The sequence below is a fragment of the Crocodylus siamensis genome, chromosome 15 (assembly GCF_052110815.1).
Source record: "Crocodylus siamensis isolate JL-2025a chromosome 15, ASM5211081v1, whole genome shotgun sequence".
Classification (NCBI taxonomy): Eukaryota; Metazoa; Chordata; order Crocodylia; family Crocodylidae; genus Crocodylus; species Crocodylus siamensis.
The window spans coordinates 45,566,800-45,582,495 of NC_143409.1; the positions used below are offsets into that span (position 1 = coordinate 45,566,800).

The window sequence follows — 15,696 nt, forward strand, 5'->3', positions numbered from 1 at the left end:
GATTAGAAGGTCACTCCCTACTTCTCTCTGGTAGAACATAACCCTGAGCTTTAAACTGGCCAGGAAGAAAACCTGGAACTCAAGTCAGTCTTAGTAGCTGCTGAACCTCCAACACTCATCATGTAAGCAAGCAAGAGGTCTCTTTTGCAAAGCTCACCAAGGAGCCTTTACAGAAAGTCAACACAGATGACCTGGACAAGTAGTCTGCAGGTTTGGACAACACCACAGACCTTGGGGACAAGCATGCAAAGCAAGCTGCCCATAACCTGTAAAGCAAGAAAAATTGGGACTGTGCCTTTTAGTACATAAAGGCCTCTACTCAAATTTGCATTAGAAATATTGAGTCTTTTCTTCCCTGCTTTTCCCAGAGACTTACAGCCCTGATATCCAAGGCCAAGGAACAGAAGAAAACATAAGCAACTCAATTTCTAGGCCTCTGCACAAAAAAACAAAAAACAAAAAAAAACAAAACACAACAACACACACTTCACTTCCTCCTCTTCAGAAGGCACCTTTTAATATTAAAAAAAGGCTTGCAAACTAGTTTGGTAAAATTCCATTGGAATACAGCCAGGAGACCAGAGTGCTATATCCAGTTAGCAAATTCTACTTTGTCAAGCTTCTTTGACAGTCCTGTTCAGACTCCCAAGTTGAATTGCTGTCCCCTGCACTCCTCAAACCTACATCCCATAAATCATGTGGCTACTTAGAGCCTGGTGACAGATTAGCAATACCAGTCTGCAATCCAGTTTTGGACATTAGGTGTTGTGCAATTACAATATGACCACCACAGATTACCTACACTCAACAGCCCCATCCCCTCCCTCTCTTCCCCAGCTTCTCTAAACTAGCCTGGGCCTTTGAAACTTGATCCCTAACCAAGTTCAAGCAAGTTTTCTATTCATCACAGTGATGCTATAAGAGTGATCTCTCCAGAAGCCAAATATATACATACATACATATAACATATATAAAATCTGAACAAAACTCAGCACAAATTAGAAGTTATGCAAGGCTCTATAGATCCTGATCATATGCTAGAGGCCCTTGGTTTTTTTCAACTGCAGATTGCTGCATTAGAGGGGTCTGTTAGCAAGAACTAGCAAGGAGGAAGGGCAAGATGCAGATCACTGCAATGGATGCCTCCAAGTCTTGGTGGAGAACTGCACAAAGCAGAGACAAAAAGTAAGAGATTTACAGGACTATTGAGATATCAGTACAGAGGATCTGGAGAATGGAGCTCAAACGAGCAGCATCTGTTGTAGGCCAGCATCCGTTGTAGGCCGAAACAACAGCATAAAAAAAGCCATTATAAGCAAACCTTTTGGCAGAGAGGGGTCTTTGTGTGACTTGTCTCCACTTAGCTAAGCCATAAACCTGAGTTCTGAGTTTAAGGATAAGGGGTAAGTTTAGATAAGACCCAGGAAGAGCATGTTTGGTTTCTCAAACAGATGGTTTCAGTGCATTCAAATTAATCTCTCATCTGTTTCTCCTCTTCAAAGAGGAAAGCAACAGCAGTAAGAAGGTTGCTTGAGACAGGACATGGCAGGCAATCATTTGGGCCTGGGAAGCCACAAAGATATTTGAAGAGCTGTTGTAAGCCAGGTCAGCACCCCCCGCCCCAACAACTCACCCAAACCCGTGGGGGGGAGGGGGGGCCCACAGGTGGGCAGGGAGCTGTGTTCAGGAGCGACACAGGCATACAGGAGAGGCCAGGATCATGGGGCAGCCTCTGCACTGAGGGGGAAGGGGGCTGCCTGGGTGGTAGGTCCCAAGAGCCAGCTGGGGGTGAGGGAGGGGCAGGGGACATGTGCAGCAGACCTTGCCCAAGCAGTGCAGTCCATGGGTGCTCCTGCAGCCTCCACATGGGACTGAGCCCCAGCCAGTCCTGGCAGGAGTAGCCCACACAACCTTCCTTCCAAACCATGCTCCCCAGCCGGGCTGCTCCGGGTGTGGCTGCAGACACCTGGGTGCTGCTCTGCTCTTCACTCCCACCTCCAGCAGCTCCAAATTCCTGCTGTGCCACTCCTGGTCAGGAGGAAGCTTCAGCCAGGCACCTCCTGCCCAGCATGGAGGCCTCTGGCCTGAGCTCCAGGCTGCCTTCACCCACTCCACATGCCTGGGGTGGGCAGCCAGTGGATGGAAGGCAGCTGGGAGCTCGAGCCAGTGCCCCACATGCTGGGGCAGGAGCCACCAAGCTGAAGCTTCCTCCTGGCCAGAAGCAGAGCAGCAGGAGGAGCAGCACTGGAGGTTGAGGGAGCAGAACAGCACCCAGGCAGCTGCAGCTGCACCAGGAGCTGCCTTGCTGGAAACCATGCACCTTGGCTGAGATATAGGCTGGAGTGCAGAGTGTACTGCAATGCAGCACAGGTGTCCCCAGGCTGGGCTTGACCCCATGCAGAGCACCACATGGGCAGCCATGAACCAAATCCAGACAGTTGGCAGTTGGATCAGGCCTGCAGGTCATATTTTGCCATTCCCCAAGAGAGGAGGTTGCATCATTAGCATGGTCTGGGTAAGTGGGGCTCCTACTCTACCCAGAGTTGGTTGCAGTGAGAATACAAGACAAAGTGGAACAGCTGGTCCACAAAATTAGCATGCAGAAGCCTCTTACTTATTGGTTAAAACATGAACTAGTTAAATCAACAAGAGCAGTTGATCATTTAACTAGCTGTCAGAAGTCTTCTAAATTCATGTTCAAGCACCCTGATCAGAAGAGCCACTACTACACAGTTTGTTGGCAGTTGCAGAAAAGACATTTCAAGTCTCTGGACACTAAACTGAGATGGACTGAAGTGGCTGAAGCATCCCAATGTGGGGAGAAGGGGGGGGGGGGGGCAGCCTGAACTACCACTCAGGTATCTGCTGTGCCTCTTAAGCAAAGCACCTTCACACCTCTGAAAACTAAGCAGTTCTCAATCTAAGCTTCCTAAAACAATCAGTTTTCAAAAATTATCGGTGCCAATGACATTCTGGAACTGGAAACACAGAGTACTTACGGCCTTCACACTCGCAACAGAATTAGGGTTCAACACAAGGAATCGGTTTAAGCTTGGCCAGCTTTAACATGGCTTGGCCAGAATAACCAGGTCAAGCCATGTTAAAGTCAGTCAAGCAGAAAGTGGTTCCATCAGTGGGTTTCTAGATAAGTTACTTAGACTTCAAAACCATATTGGCAAAATTCATATTATTTTGCAAATTTCCATTCTGAAAGAGTTCTAACACGGTCAAAGCATCCCATTCCGATACTGAAACAATGTTTTGAACAAAAGCAGTTTTAAAATTTTCTCTCCCATGTAACAAAACAGAGATCAAGAGGTTTGTCAACCCCCCCCCCAAAAAAAACAAAACAAAGCAACCCACCATGCCTCTCCCCACCCCCCACCTCCCCAAACCCAACACAAACACTGCATCAGCCCAAAATGAAGTTTTGGAATTCTTTTGTGGAAAACTGAAGTTCAGCAGTTTAGTTCCTTAATGAAACTAAAGGAAGTGCCAGAACTTAAATTCTTCATAAAAATGGAATTTCCATCCTTTGCACAGCTGCAGTGGGAACTGTGTTTGAAGAGTTGAAGTCTCAGCACTAGCACTTGCTCAGTACAATACGATTGCTAAAGTGGTCAACCTGATTACCGGCATATTTTAGTTGGAGAATGCAAGGATGCATGCAACAGGATACAGCTTTAAGGCCTTGCCAGATGTTAATTTAGTCATGCAACTGGGTTCTGACCAATTTTATCCCAGATTTCCCCCCCTCAAACCCCTCCCTCCCAAAGTAAAACAAGCATCCTATCATGCTAGGCTTGCATGGTATGATTTGCCATTTTTTGGATTTGGGATAAAATTAGTCAGATCCCAATTGCGCAAGTGCCAGTGTGTGGGAAGCCTAGCATCAGAGACCCATTTTACAGGATGTGCCTGCAGCCCAGCTGTAGGCTTCCCTAGACCCTGAAAAGGCATGGCTGCAGCAGGCTGTCTGCATAGCTGGGGATCAGAGAGCTCCCAGATCCCCACATAGCTGCCCATGTTGCAGACCTATTAACAGCATGCTAAGGTGCAGTCTGGGCAGCTCCTGAATCACCAGGCCACATGTTCACATTAATGTGTGATGCAAATGAGCTATAAAGTTGTTTCATGTATAAATGGAAGAGATGTGAAACATTTGTGTGACAGGTTTACCATTTTTAACATTACAAGTTGACTGAATGCATGGCACGTTGCAATTAATCACACTATTAACATGTTAATCACATAATTACTGGAACATCTAGCATGGCCTTAGTTGTTCAGGGGATAAGTCCTTGCCTCAGTGTAGTTTAGATCATCTTTCTAGATCAGTACTTAATCACTATTCAGGAGGATATTCTTCCAGCCTGGAAATTTTCTAGTCATTCAATTCTTTTTCAGGGGGTTAGAGGAGCACACCTAAACAGTCTTTAAAATTGATGTGATGTACTGGTTCCCCAAAAAAGGAAATTTAAAATCCCAAATGAAACTGAAGATATAAAACTGTTCCAGTTGACAGCTGAATTATGGAGACCTGAACCACCAAGCAGTGTTCACCTGGAGGTAGTTCTTACCATTACAAATTCAGAACAATTTTGAACCCTGACCAGATAATAAGCATGCTATGTTAACCTGCATGAGTTGGTACCATGTTACTAGGCAGTCTGTCAGACAGTAATCTAAGCAGCAGTACTCCTTAGCAAGAACTTTACCATCCTTCAGCCCTTGCTGCCAAGTGGCTAGTGCTTCATTCGGCACCAGAGTCATGCCAGGAGCGTGAGGTTCCCGAAGACAGCGCATCATAATCCAATTCCCTTCAGATCCTGATACTGCAGCGCTGAAGTTCTGATCAATTCTCACTAAGAAACCAAGTACTGCTGTTATGGAGAACTACAGTTAACGGAATACAAATGGATTAATGAAGCAGATTACCTTTTTTAGGCCTGAACGAGCAAGCCTCAACATCAAAAATCTAGTACAAGAGGTTTTACGGATTCCAACTTTGCAGACCTCATATTTCATAAAGCAATGGCTGCCTTCATTAAGTTTGCTACCTTGGCCATTGCCCCTCCTAGCAACCAGGTCTTCAACAGCAGTGAGCAAATAATCACATCTGTACAAAGCATGCAATGATGGGCACAGCACTTTGCTCACTGCATCTGTATTATCATGCCGCACAGTAGGGCTCTTGAAACAAGTTAATGTTTGCCACATGCAAGGAGCAAAAGGCACAAGTGGCCAGCCCCGTAACACGCAGTTAACTCTGGCCTTGTTAACCTGGTTATTCAGCAAGCACCTATCTGACCTAGATCTCCCTCTCCACATATGAAGATTTCTAAGAGCCAATGAAAAATGAACAAGTCCAAGTCGTGTGCATCAGTTTTCCCTCCCCCATCCCCTTTCCCTTTACTCCTTTCTTCATTTAAAATTTTAAATGCTTAATTCATACAAGACAAGCGTGCTGCTCTTGCCTCTGGGACACCTTTCCACTTTCTGCACTGCCACCATCCTGACCTCCCTTCTTGCTGCTCTGGGAATCCATCGATTGATTTTGGCAACCCAAAGGTTGCAAAGCAGCTCTCCTGTGGGGCACTGCACCCTAGCTGGAACATATGGGCTTATGATTTAACTGAGACTAAAGTTTTCAGGGTTTTCAGCATTCCCCAAGGGCCAAGCTCAAAGCTCAGGGCAGGAACGTGAGCGCATCTACATGGGCATCTAGACATGTATTCTGTATAGGCGCCCATGTAGGGGGAGGGTTTTAATTAAAAGGTGCCACACACATTCAGCACCCCCCACTTCAAAATGGCAGCAGGGGTGCTATTACTAAAGCTCATTCAACAGGCTTTAGTTGGTGCCCTGCCACCATTTTGAAATGCAGGAGCACCAAATACAGTACAACCTCATAAATCTGGATCCCCAAAATCCAGAATTCTCAAATATCTGGCACTTTTTAAGCTTCCCCCTCCACTCCCATCCACCACCCCGCTCCATATGCATCCACCGTTCCAGGACTGCCCGCTGCAAGTCCTCCCTGCCCCCAGCCACTACTTCAGTTTAAAACAAAACAAAACAAAACAAAACAAAACAAAACAAAACAAAACAAAACAAAACAAAACAAAACAAAACAAAACAAAACAAAACAGAGTTTTCAAGTTTCTGGCAGGTGCTCGGTCCTGCACATGCCAGATTTATGAGGTTATACTGTATGCGCAACATGGAGGCTGCTGGAGCGCACGCATTAGCATGCTCCACCAGACTTGCAGCAAACTATTAAATTGAGTCTGCTCCTATGAGTGCTAATTAGCATGCATTGGAACAGAGGCCCATCATGTGTATAGATACCGCATTGTGCACTTTAATGCTGATTAACCGATTTTAATGCGCATTAAAGCATCACTTAAAAACGTGCTCTTTAGTGAATGCACATTAAGACAGGCTAATGTGCACTTTCCTAGTACAAACAGTTCTCAACTTACAACATTTTGCACTTACAATGCTTATAAATTGACACCCTCTTTCAACTTTCTGACCTCAGTTTTGACTTTACAGTGCTTGATCTGACACCAAGCCACGCTGGTGAACAAGTTCACTGCATCACCCATCTCCCTGGAGAACACCTGTCCAAACTTCCTTGGACACTTTAAGAAAGCAGCCAAGACTCCAGAAAATCCTGCAGCCAAGACTCCTGAGAAGACTCCAGCCAAGAGCCCTTCAAAAAGTCCAACCAAGAGCCCTTCAAAGTAGTCCTTCCAAATCAATACGATTGCTGTTTACAATATAAATACCTTAATGTAGCTATATTACTTATCTATAATTGATTGAGTACAAAATTCTGGGTTATTTTTGGTGAAAATAGGGTATCAGGCCTTGGTTCAGGAACCAATCCCCCATTTATAACATTGTTTCCCATGGGGGGGGGGCAGAAAAAATAAAATCGGTTCTGAGTTACAACGTTTCAACTTAAGACACCGTTTTCAGGAACCAACTGTATCGTAAGTCTGAGGACTGCCTGTACCTCACACTGAAGGGCACTTGCACACAAGTGCAGAGTAATTGCTCTGACACAGTGGAATTCCCGCATACCAACATTTCACATATTAGCACCCCCACACTTAAAAGTGGCAGTGGGAGTGCTTGAACTAATGCTCATTTGAGGAGTGTTAGTTCAACTGCCCCTACCACCATTTTTAAGCGCAGGAACACTGATACACAAGACGGGGGCATCACTTTAATCAGAGCAGCTTGGAGTGCCACCCTCCTCCCTCACCACCAGAGCATGTGTAAAAGTGCCTGGAGGTACTAAATTTAATTTGCATTAATGCACTTTAGTTAATGCACATGTAGACGTGCCCAGTTTTGTTCTGCCATACTGGAAGCGAAAGAACTACTCTGCTGCAGTCAACCCCCCCATTCTCCCACGCAGCTAGTTTTGTAACAGATAGGACCTGAGTGGTATGGCAACTAATGAGTATCACTTACACAGGCCAAAGCTAGACCATCTCCCATCTTGCACAACATTCAGATCGGCTGTAAAACAGAAAACTGCTGTCAATATTTACTACAATAGATAGAATGGGGTGGAGCAAATAACTGAGAGATGGAAAGCAAACAGAGGAAACAAATTACAGCAGTAGTGCCAATATGGACAGGCCTAAATAAGCCATAGTCATAAGTTCAGTTGTGATCTAAAGGCCAGATTTGACACTTGGTGCTAGTGAAGAAGCCAAGCCTAAACTTGGTTACAGCTCTAGGCGTGAATTTAGGAGTCTGTTCACCTGCCCTCCCGTGAAACATCCAGACAGTTTCTACTCTGGGCATGTTGCACCCTAGTGGTACACAACTAACAAAGCACAGAGCACAAGCTCCACCGGCCATGGTAGGTATGGACAAAGCATTTAACCCAGGGCAAGAACTGTGCCACAGAACAGGAGGAACCATCTCAACACCCGCCCCTGGAAACGGCTGGATCTTTGCTAACAAGAGCCACTTGCACAGTTCTGACTACCACAGTTCACTGCAGCACAAACCAGAGCTGCCCACACCTGCAGCAGCCTGTAACAATACTTTGTTTGGTGGAACTGACAAGAACCCTGTAGGACCAAACAGCTGACCAGGAAGGCTCCAATTTCTCCAGAGCTCTCACTAGTGATAGCAGATTTCCCAGAAATGCTAACTAGGATTCCCTGGGTAATGGCATCCAAGTACCTCATTAAGGTCCTCCAGCAATAATCCCTCTGAAGAGGAGCTCAAGGAGCAACAAAAGTGCTTCAGGAGAACAGAAGAGAGGGAAAACTGGGCCAGCTACTAAGGCAGGAGAAAAGCAGTAATGAGGAATAACATAGGGAGTTTTTTTATTTTTTTCTTTTGTGGAAATTTTTCATGTTTCAAGCCAAATCAGCCAGATCAATTCCAAATCCGCGAGTCAGTCCAGAACCATAAGCGGCCCCACAACCGGCAAATATCCTCTGCCCCACATGGGGCATCAGACGCTTTCAAATCCTTTGGTGGGAATCCTACATGCAGGCCTAACCCCAGAGCTTGGGGTTTGGAGGCCCCCCAAGTTTTGCTTGTCCTCAGCCATATGGCCGCAGAAGCATGCAAGGGAGGAGTCACCCATTTCCATAAAGTTAGTGTAAAACTATATTCTCTCTGTAGGTACTACCCCCATGCCAGGAAAACGTTATCCCTGGGTGCAACTAGGACACCACCTTGGTGTTTCCCCTGCCAGGCAACACCTGAGCTTCCCTAAGCATTGCAGAATCTTTTATTTTTAAATGCATGTATCCTAGGCCAAATTATCCAAAACCAATTCCAAACCCAAGAGTCCAGAACTGTAAGTGGCCCTACTACCAGCAAGCATCCTCCACCCCAACCTGGGGCTTCAGATGTTCCCAAAAACCTTTGGCAGGCATCCTACTTGCAGGCCCAGAGGCTTGGGGTTCGGGTGCCCCGAGTTTTGCTTGCCCTCAGCCATAAGGCCCCAGAAGCAAGCCATGGAGAAGTCCCCCATTCCCATAAAGTGGGCTTAAAGCCAAGACCTTCCCACTCCAGCAGCTAAGTGGGAGGTTTGCTATACCTTACTTTGGCAGGTACTATCCCTGTGCCAGGAGTACAGTCTTCCCCAGTGTGGCTAGGAAGACCACCTCTGTGGTCATGGTGTTTCCCTTGGCAGGCAAGAATAAGCTATACTTGATCTGAGCCTTCATGTTCTTCCCTGAAGGCGATAAGGAGGTAGGATTCTCCCAGATATCCAAATCCCATGCCAGCCCCAGCACTGTATACTCTCAGGGAAGAGTTAACAAGGCCAGCAAAGTGGCCTGACAGCAATGCAAGTGGTCCACCCCATCCCAGCAGACAAGGCATTTTCTTTGTTCTCCCTTCCTATTCTTCTTCTACACCCCCTCCCACCCCCCACCTCACCAAGGAGAACTGCCTTACAGAGATTAAGAGCTCTGGGCAGGGGCTTTATCTAGGCAGCACCATACCGGCTCCCAGCATGGAGCAAGCAAATAATGAACATACCTTTCACTGGGGGGAGGGGGGTTGTAACTCCCTTGTAGCTGATCCCAGGCTAGTGAGGAGAGCCCTACCCAAACTCCAGACAGGCCCAGAGCCTGCCCATGCACCATAATCCCTTTTTGTTGCAACAGAGAAAGGTCAAGGGAAGGCTCTCTCTCCCCTCCCATCCACACCCAACTCGTGTTCGCAGTGGGGCTAGAGATCCTAGATGGGTGCACTCAGCCCTGTCTAAGATTCAGCACTTCCCTAGACCCTCTGGCATCAGTGTCAAACCCCTGGAGGCAGCATCTTCAGCATCAGCTGGTGCGAGGCAAGTTAACTAGACTGGACTCTGGCACTGCCTGACAAATCTGTATTGGCCCCATCAGCAACTCCAGGGCTAGGAGCTCAGTACAGCGCTGTTGTTCTGAGCCTGGCAGCTGTGCTTGTACACAAGGGCCTTCCTTCTGTTAGTAGAGTCCCACAAGAAAAACAACACTGCCTTGCTACCCCCACAGCCACAAAAGACACTGCAGGGGATGGGACAGGTGAGGGGCTGCTCAGGTATGTGGGGGGGAGAATGCCTCCCTCAGCACCAGCCCGTGAAGAGGTTCAAGAAAACCATTCCCTCAGCCAGTTGCTTCCTGTGCCACCCCCTGCAGGTCGCAGGGGCAGGGCTGAGACGGACCCAGGTGCTCCGACTCCTGCACCTGCTCGAGGCAGACCACTGCCCCAAGTCACTAGCAGGATGCCAGGCATTAATTAGGACTTGGAGCCAAGTCTGCTCTACCTTAGAGCATGCCCTGTGCTCATCTTCTGTCGTCGGGGTTAAGGGCTTACAAGATGCCCGGGGACTCCCGAGACCCAGACTGGCAGGCAGGAAACATGCGAGATAATTAAAGCTTCTTTCCTACCTTGTTACTGGCAAGAAAGAGGCGTCTGCTAGCCCGGTCCCGTCCCGTCCCGTCCCGTCCCACCCCCGCAACCGGGCGGGAGCAGACCCCTTTCCCAGGGCGGCGGGTGGACCGGCAAGGTCACCTAGTGCAGTCCCGGGTCCGGGCCGGCGCCTCCACCCGGGCGAGGGGACGCGACCCGCCGCTTCTCCCGAGCGGGCGGGAGCAGCACGGCCCACAGGAGCACCGCCTCCCCGCCCGCAGGCAGGGCCCGCCCCGCGCCCCGCCCGGGCTGCCGCAGCGGAGCACCCCGCCCCGCCCGGGCCCGGCCCGCGGGGCCCCAGGCACTGCCCGTTCCCGCGGGGCCGCACGTGGCAGCCCCGTCCCCGCCCGCCAGTGCGGCTGCCTCGAGCCGCCGCCCCCAACCCCCCGGTACCTGGTCGGGGCGTCCGCGCCCGGCCCCGCCGCCAACGTGTGAACCCACGTGAGGGGCCGCCCTTAAAGGGGCCGGGCCGAGCCGCAGCCGCCCCTCCCCCGCCCCGCCCGGCGCGGCACGTGCCGCCCCGGCCCGGCGCTCACCCGCGGGAAGGCCATGCGGGTGGGTGGGCGGGCGGTCCAGTCCCAGCGCCCCGCGCCGCTCGGCCCCGCGGGCTTTATAGGCGCCTGCAGCTGCGGGCCCGGGGGGCGTCGCCAAAGGGCGGGACTCGCGGCCCCGGCGCCCGCCGCTCCCCGCCCTGCGGCCGCCCCGCGCGGGGCACTTCGCCGACTCTCCCTCAGGGGCTGTTAAAGGGGCCGCAGCGCCGCCGGCCTGGCGCCGATTCCGCACGTGTCCCCGTCCCTGCCCCCGCCCCGCCGCGGCTCTCGCGTGCCGGATTTGGGCCCCCGCCTCCGCGTCTCCCAAACGTGTTTAAGCGTGGGCACATGGCGGGGCTCCCGCCTGCCAAGACATAAGCACAAAAGTGTCTTTATGAAGCCCTTGGCACCAGGGCCGCACACAGCCATGGGCGAACAGGGTGGCTGCCCAGGGCCCAGACAGAAAGGGGGCCTAAAAATGGTGAAAACAATGATTATTATGAAAATAACAATGGTTATTATTAAAGGGGTCCCATACTAAAAGTTTGCCCAGGGCTGCCAGGAGAGCAGGTGCGGTGCTGCTTGGGGCTCATGGCAGGGTTGAGCAACGGGACGCAGCGGCCACAGACTCTGGGACTGGCGTAAGGGTCTGACCGCCTCGCCAGAGCGATGGCAGGCCCGCCGGGGCACGGGCTCTCCACCTTGCTTGCACCGGGACCCGTTTGTAAACGTCCTGACCCAGTGCCCCTCGCTCCCGACCGGCTGCCCTCTAGCCCCAGTGTGCGGGGCCTGCCCAGCAGCCCCTCGCAGGCCGGGGCTCTGTCTGCTTGCAAGGGAAAAGCCACAGTTTCCCACATTTTACTCCTGGAAAAAAGAATCCATTTTTAACGGTTGTTCGTGACCCTTCCATATATTCCTGCCACCGGCTTTTGGGTTGTGACCTGCAGGTTGAGCAACGCGGCACTAGGTTCAGCTCTGCCTGCTCCAATAGGTAACTGTGAATCTCGTCTGGTTTCCCATAAGCATCTGTTTCATTGGATTCGGTTGGTCCTTCCCGAGACAAAATCAGGCTGTGCAGACTGTCCATTGTCCCTAAAATGTCCTATCGCTTCTTATGCTGCTGGTGGTTGTCTACTGCAGTGGTCTCCAAAGTGGGATGCATGCACGGCAAGACGATCCATTGGGGTGTAGGAAGAAAATATTAGAACTTCTATTTAGATGTATTTTTATATAAATATACATATACTGGGGGTGCGTGCTCAAGAATTTTTTACTGATAGGGGTGCGCGATCAAAAAAGTTTGGAGACCGCTGGTCTACTGGTACAAGCATCATTGAGAGGCATCTCAAGTGCTATGTTGTTTGGCTGCAAAGGACAGCTCTGCATAGCACGGTGCTTAAAATGCTGGCATGGATGTCCTAGCACTTTTACTACTGCTAGGAAATGCCAAAGAAAAAAAAATCCTAATGTAAATAAGACCTGTGTGTAAGGAGAAAATCATGGGCAGGTGTGGAGATGTGGGAAGGGAAAGGGGATGCAGGTGCTCTGTCAAGCTCCACCCATCAGATAAACTCCACCCAGGAGACAGTGCTCATGGGAGGCTGTGTAGATACTAGTCATGGTGCCGTATATTCCCTTGTCTCCGTGGGCTCATCACCCCTTTCCTGGCATACAAGTACACTCAGGGGCTCTGCTCTCATGAGCATGGCAGCAAAGGGGCAGGCTGTGAGGGAAGCGCTACCCACTTGGTTGTAGTGCCTAGATGAGCATCATTCACAATACATCTTCATCTGGTCATCCTCCCTCTCGTCTCTGCCACCTCCTGCTGATCTCAGTGAAAGAGTCCACAGTGTGCTGATATTTAATGTGGTATTGCTGGGTGTTTGAGACAGCCCCTGTGGGAAAGAACAGGTGTGCTCGCATCCTTCAGAGTGCTGGCTTTAGATATCGCTGCCTCAGTGGCACTTGGTTCTTGTATGCAATGGCCTCTCTGCAATGAGAACAGCCAGAGAGGTCAGGGTATTTCCTCCCCCTCGCAAAAACTTAGATAATTGAAGAAGCAGAATTTCAGGCTTCATAAAGAAATGCCAGTGCCCCCTTCTGCCATGTAGCAGCTCGATCTGAGCCCACTGCAAATAATGCATTACCACACAGTGATGACGGGCTGCAGGTCTGCTGGAGCAGAGCTCCGAGGGGACTTGGAAATCAATCTTTAATATGCAAGAGCCACCCAGAGGCTCCAAGTGCCCCAGGCAGCAGCTTTGTCATTGACTTCACCGAGACTGGGAAAACCCCCCAGATGGGAAAGTGCACTTGATCTCAAAGATGCCCCAGGGAGAACTTCCCCATCTCTCAGAAACAGGGTCTGTTTACTTTTCCTATCCCTAATAACTCCTGTGAGGTTTTCCTCACTCTCCAGGGTGATGGGTTGAGCAGGGGGGTTTCTCTGTCATCTTCCATCAGTGTTGCCTGCTTGCTTCTTCAGCAGTGAGGCAGGGTAGGTTGCAAACTGTGATTGTTCTGAGGGCAGGGACTGAGACTTTACTGCAGGAGCAATGAGCAGAGTTGAGCAGAGGGAGTGGGCACTCTTGCTAACACAAAAGGCTGCACTAATAGCAAAGGGAACCCCCTAGTTTATTTTATCAGGGCTGACCAGCCAGGAGGTATTCCCTCTGGGTAAGGCAACGCATTCTAGGAACACACAGGAGTTGGCACAGCTTTCAGGGCCCTCGGAGAAAGTGCATCGTTTGGGGGACAGGGGGATGTCTGCTGCCATGTCAACGGCTGCTGGGAGGAGAGAGACACACAAAGGGGGAATTCTCAGCCCCAGTTCAATTTGATGAGGCTGCTGCAGCCTGGTCCAAACCCATGATGTCATTTGAAAGAGGTGTCACAGAGAGGGTACTCCAAAGCAATTGCGAAGAGCCTCTCCAGAAATCAAAGCAGCATAAGAATGGATGGTATCAAAACACAGAGATCAACAAGGTTGCCCTGCAGTTCCTTCTGTTTGTACATGACACTTCAAGCTGTGCTTGGCTGAAGCCTTCTGAGCTAAGTATTTGTTGAGAACCCATCATGTGCTGCAGACGTATTGTTGCTGGTTCAATAAGAGGTGCTCTTTCCTCTCTGGCATGGAGCCATACCTCCAGCAGGGTGTCCATTTAGTGAGCTATAAAACCGAGGTCCTGGCTACTTGACATCATTCAGGACTTTCAAGGAGTTGAGTGCTCTGAAGAAGTTCCAGCTTGGTAACTCCCCACTCTGATGCCAGCACTCTTCTCCTCCGTTCTCTTCTCCTCCGTTTCCTATGGTTAAGTTCTGGATTTCAGACAGTGCTTCCCGTGCAGACAACAAGATCCTTGTGTAGTTTGCATGATGCCTGTTTGTATGGGCTGAAGAGGGTCATGTGAATGTAGGATACTTGAGTTATCATCAACACATATAATATCTTCATAGATTTCATAGATTTCATAGACATTGGGACTGGAAGGGACCCCGGAGGATCATCAAGTCCAGCCCCCCACCCCAGGGGCAGGAAGTCAGCTGGGGTCATAGGATCCCAGCAATATAAACATCCACATTTCTCTTGAAGGCGTTCAAAGTAGGTGCTTGAACCACCTCCGGTGGCAAGCTATTCCAGACCTTGGGGGTTCGGACAGTACAGAAGTTCTTCCTTATGTCCAGCCTGAAATGGTCATGAAGAAGCTTGTGACAGTTCAATCTGGTCATCCCTTGGGGTGCTCTGGTGAACAGAGGTTCCCCCCGATCTTGGTGAGCACCCCTGATAAACTTAAAGGTGGCCACGAGATCACCCCGAGCTTGCACTTTTCCAGGCTGAAGAGTCCATAGCTCTCAGCCTCTTGTCATAAGGTTGACTTTCCTGATCACTGATCATGCGCAGGCTCTCCTCTGGACCCTCTCAAGCTTCTCCACATCCTTTTTGAATTATGGAGCCCAAAACCGGACACAGTACTCTAGCTGCGGCCTCACCAAGGCTGAGTACAAGGGGAGAATGACGTCCCAGGATTTGCTTGAGAAGCATCTATGGATGCAAGCCAGCGTTTTGGTTGCTGTATTAGCCGCAGCATCGCATTGCAGGCTCATGTTCATCTTGTGGTCAATCATGACCCCCAAGTCCTTCTCATCCGTAGTGCTAGCCAGCGTAGCACTGTCAAGCCTATAAGGATGCTGCAGGTTTTCCTTCCCAAGGTGGAGAATTTTGCATTTTTCAGTGTTAAACACCATCAGGTTCTCATCCGCCCATTTGCTGAGCCTGTCCAAGGCAGCCTGGATCACCCGCCTGTCTTCTGGTGTGGATGCTTTACCCCAAAGTTTGGTGTCCTCGGCGAACTTGGCCAGTCCACTTCTGACTCCAGTGTCCACAATGAAGATCTTGAATAGTGCTGGCCCAAGGACAGAGCCTTGTGGGACCCCATTGGTCGCAGGGCACCATGATGATTGACTTCCATCAACCACCACCCTCTGGGTCCGACCACGGAGCCAATTCCCCTGCCAGCGGATCATGATGAAGCCGAGGCCACAGTTAGCCAGGAGTCTTGTTGGATTCCTTAGCAGTTTGCTGTGTTTTGTACAAACGCTGGCACATGCAACAAACCTAGGGAATAACAACAACAATAAAGCAACAATGATGATGATGGTGAGGAAGGAAGGAAGGCAGGCAGTTTGCTCAACTATAGCATCACCTGTCTGCAGACAGCCAAGT

At 50.0% G+C, this 15,696-nt stretch overlaps 1 protein-coding gene across 5 annotated transcripts in view; it reads right to left on the minus strand.

The window, feature by feature from the left end:
* Positions 1 to 10,884, minus strand: part of CPEB1 (cytoplasmic polyadenylation element binding protein 1) — a 70,912-nt gene extending 60,028 nt beyond the window's left edge. Inside the window, exons 1-2 of one of the 5 annotated variants that reach the window (XM_090029121.1) lie at positions 10,422 to 10,780; positions 7,489 to 7,536 (exon numbers count right to left, since the gene is read on the minus strand). In XM_090029121.1, coding sequence (XP_089885247.1) covers positions 7,489 to 7,527 — 39 coding nt within the window. In that variant the 5' untranslated portion in view covers positions 7,528 to 7,536; positions 10,422 to 10,780. Of the gene's footprint in view, positions 1 to 7,488; positions 7,648 to 10,421; positions 10,781 to 10,836 lie in introns of those variants that run through there. The other 4 variants (XM_090029123.1, XM_090029126.1, XM_090029124.1 and 1 more) reach the window with 4 other exon arrangements.
* Positions 10,885 to 15,696: the final 4,812 nt, after the last annotated feature.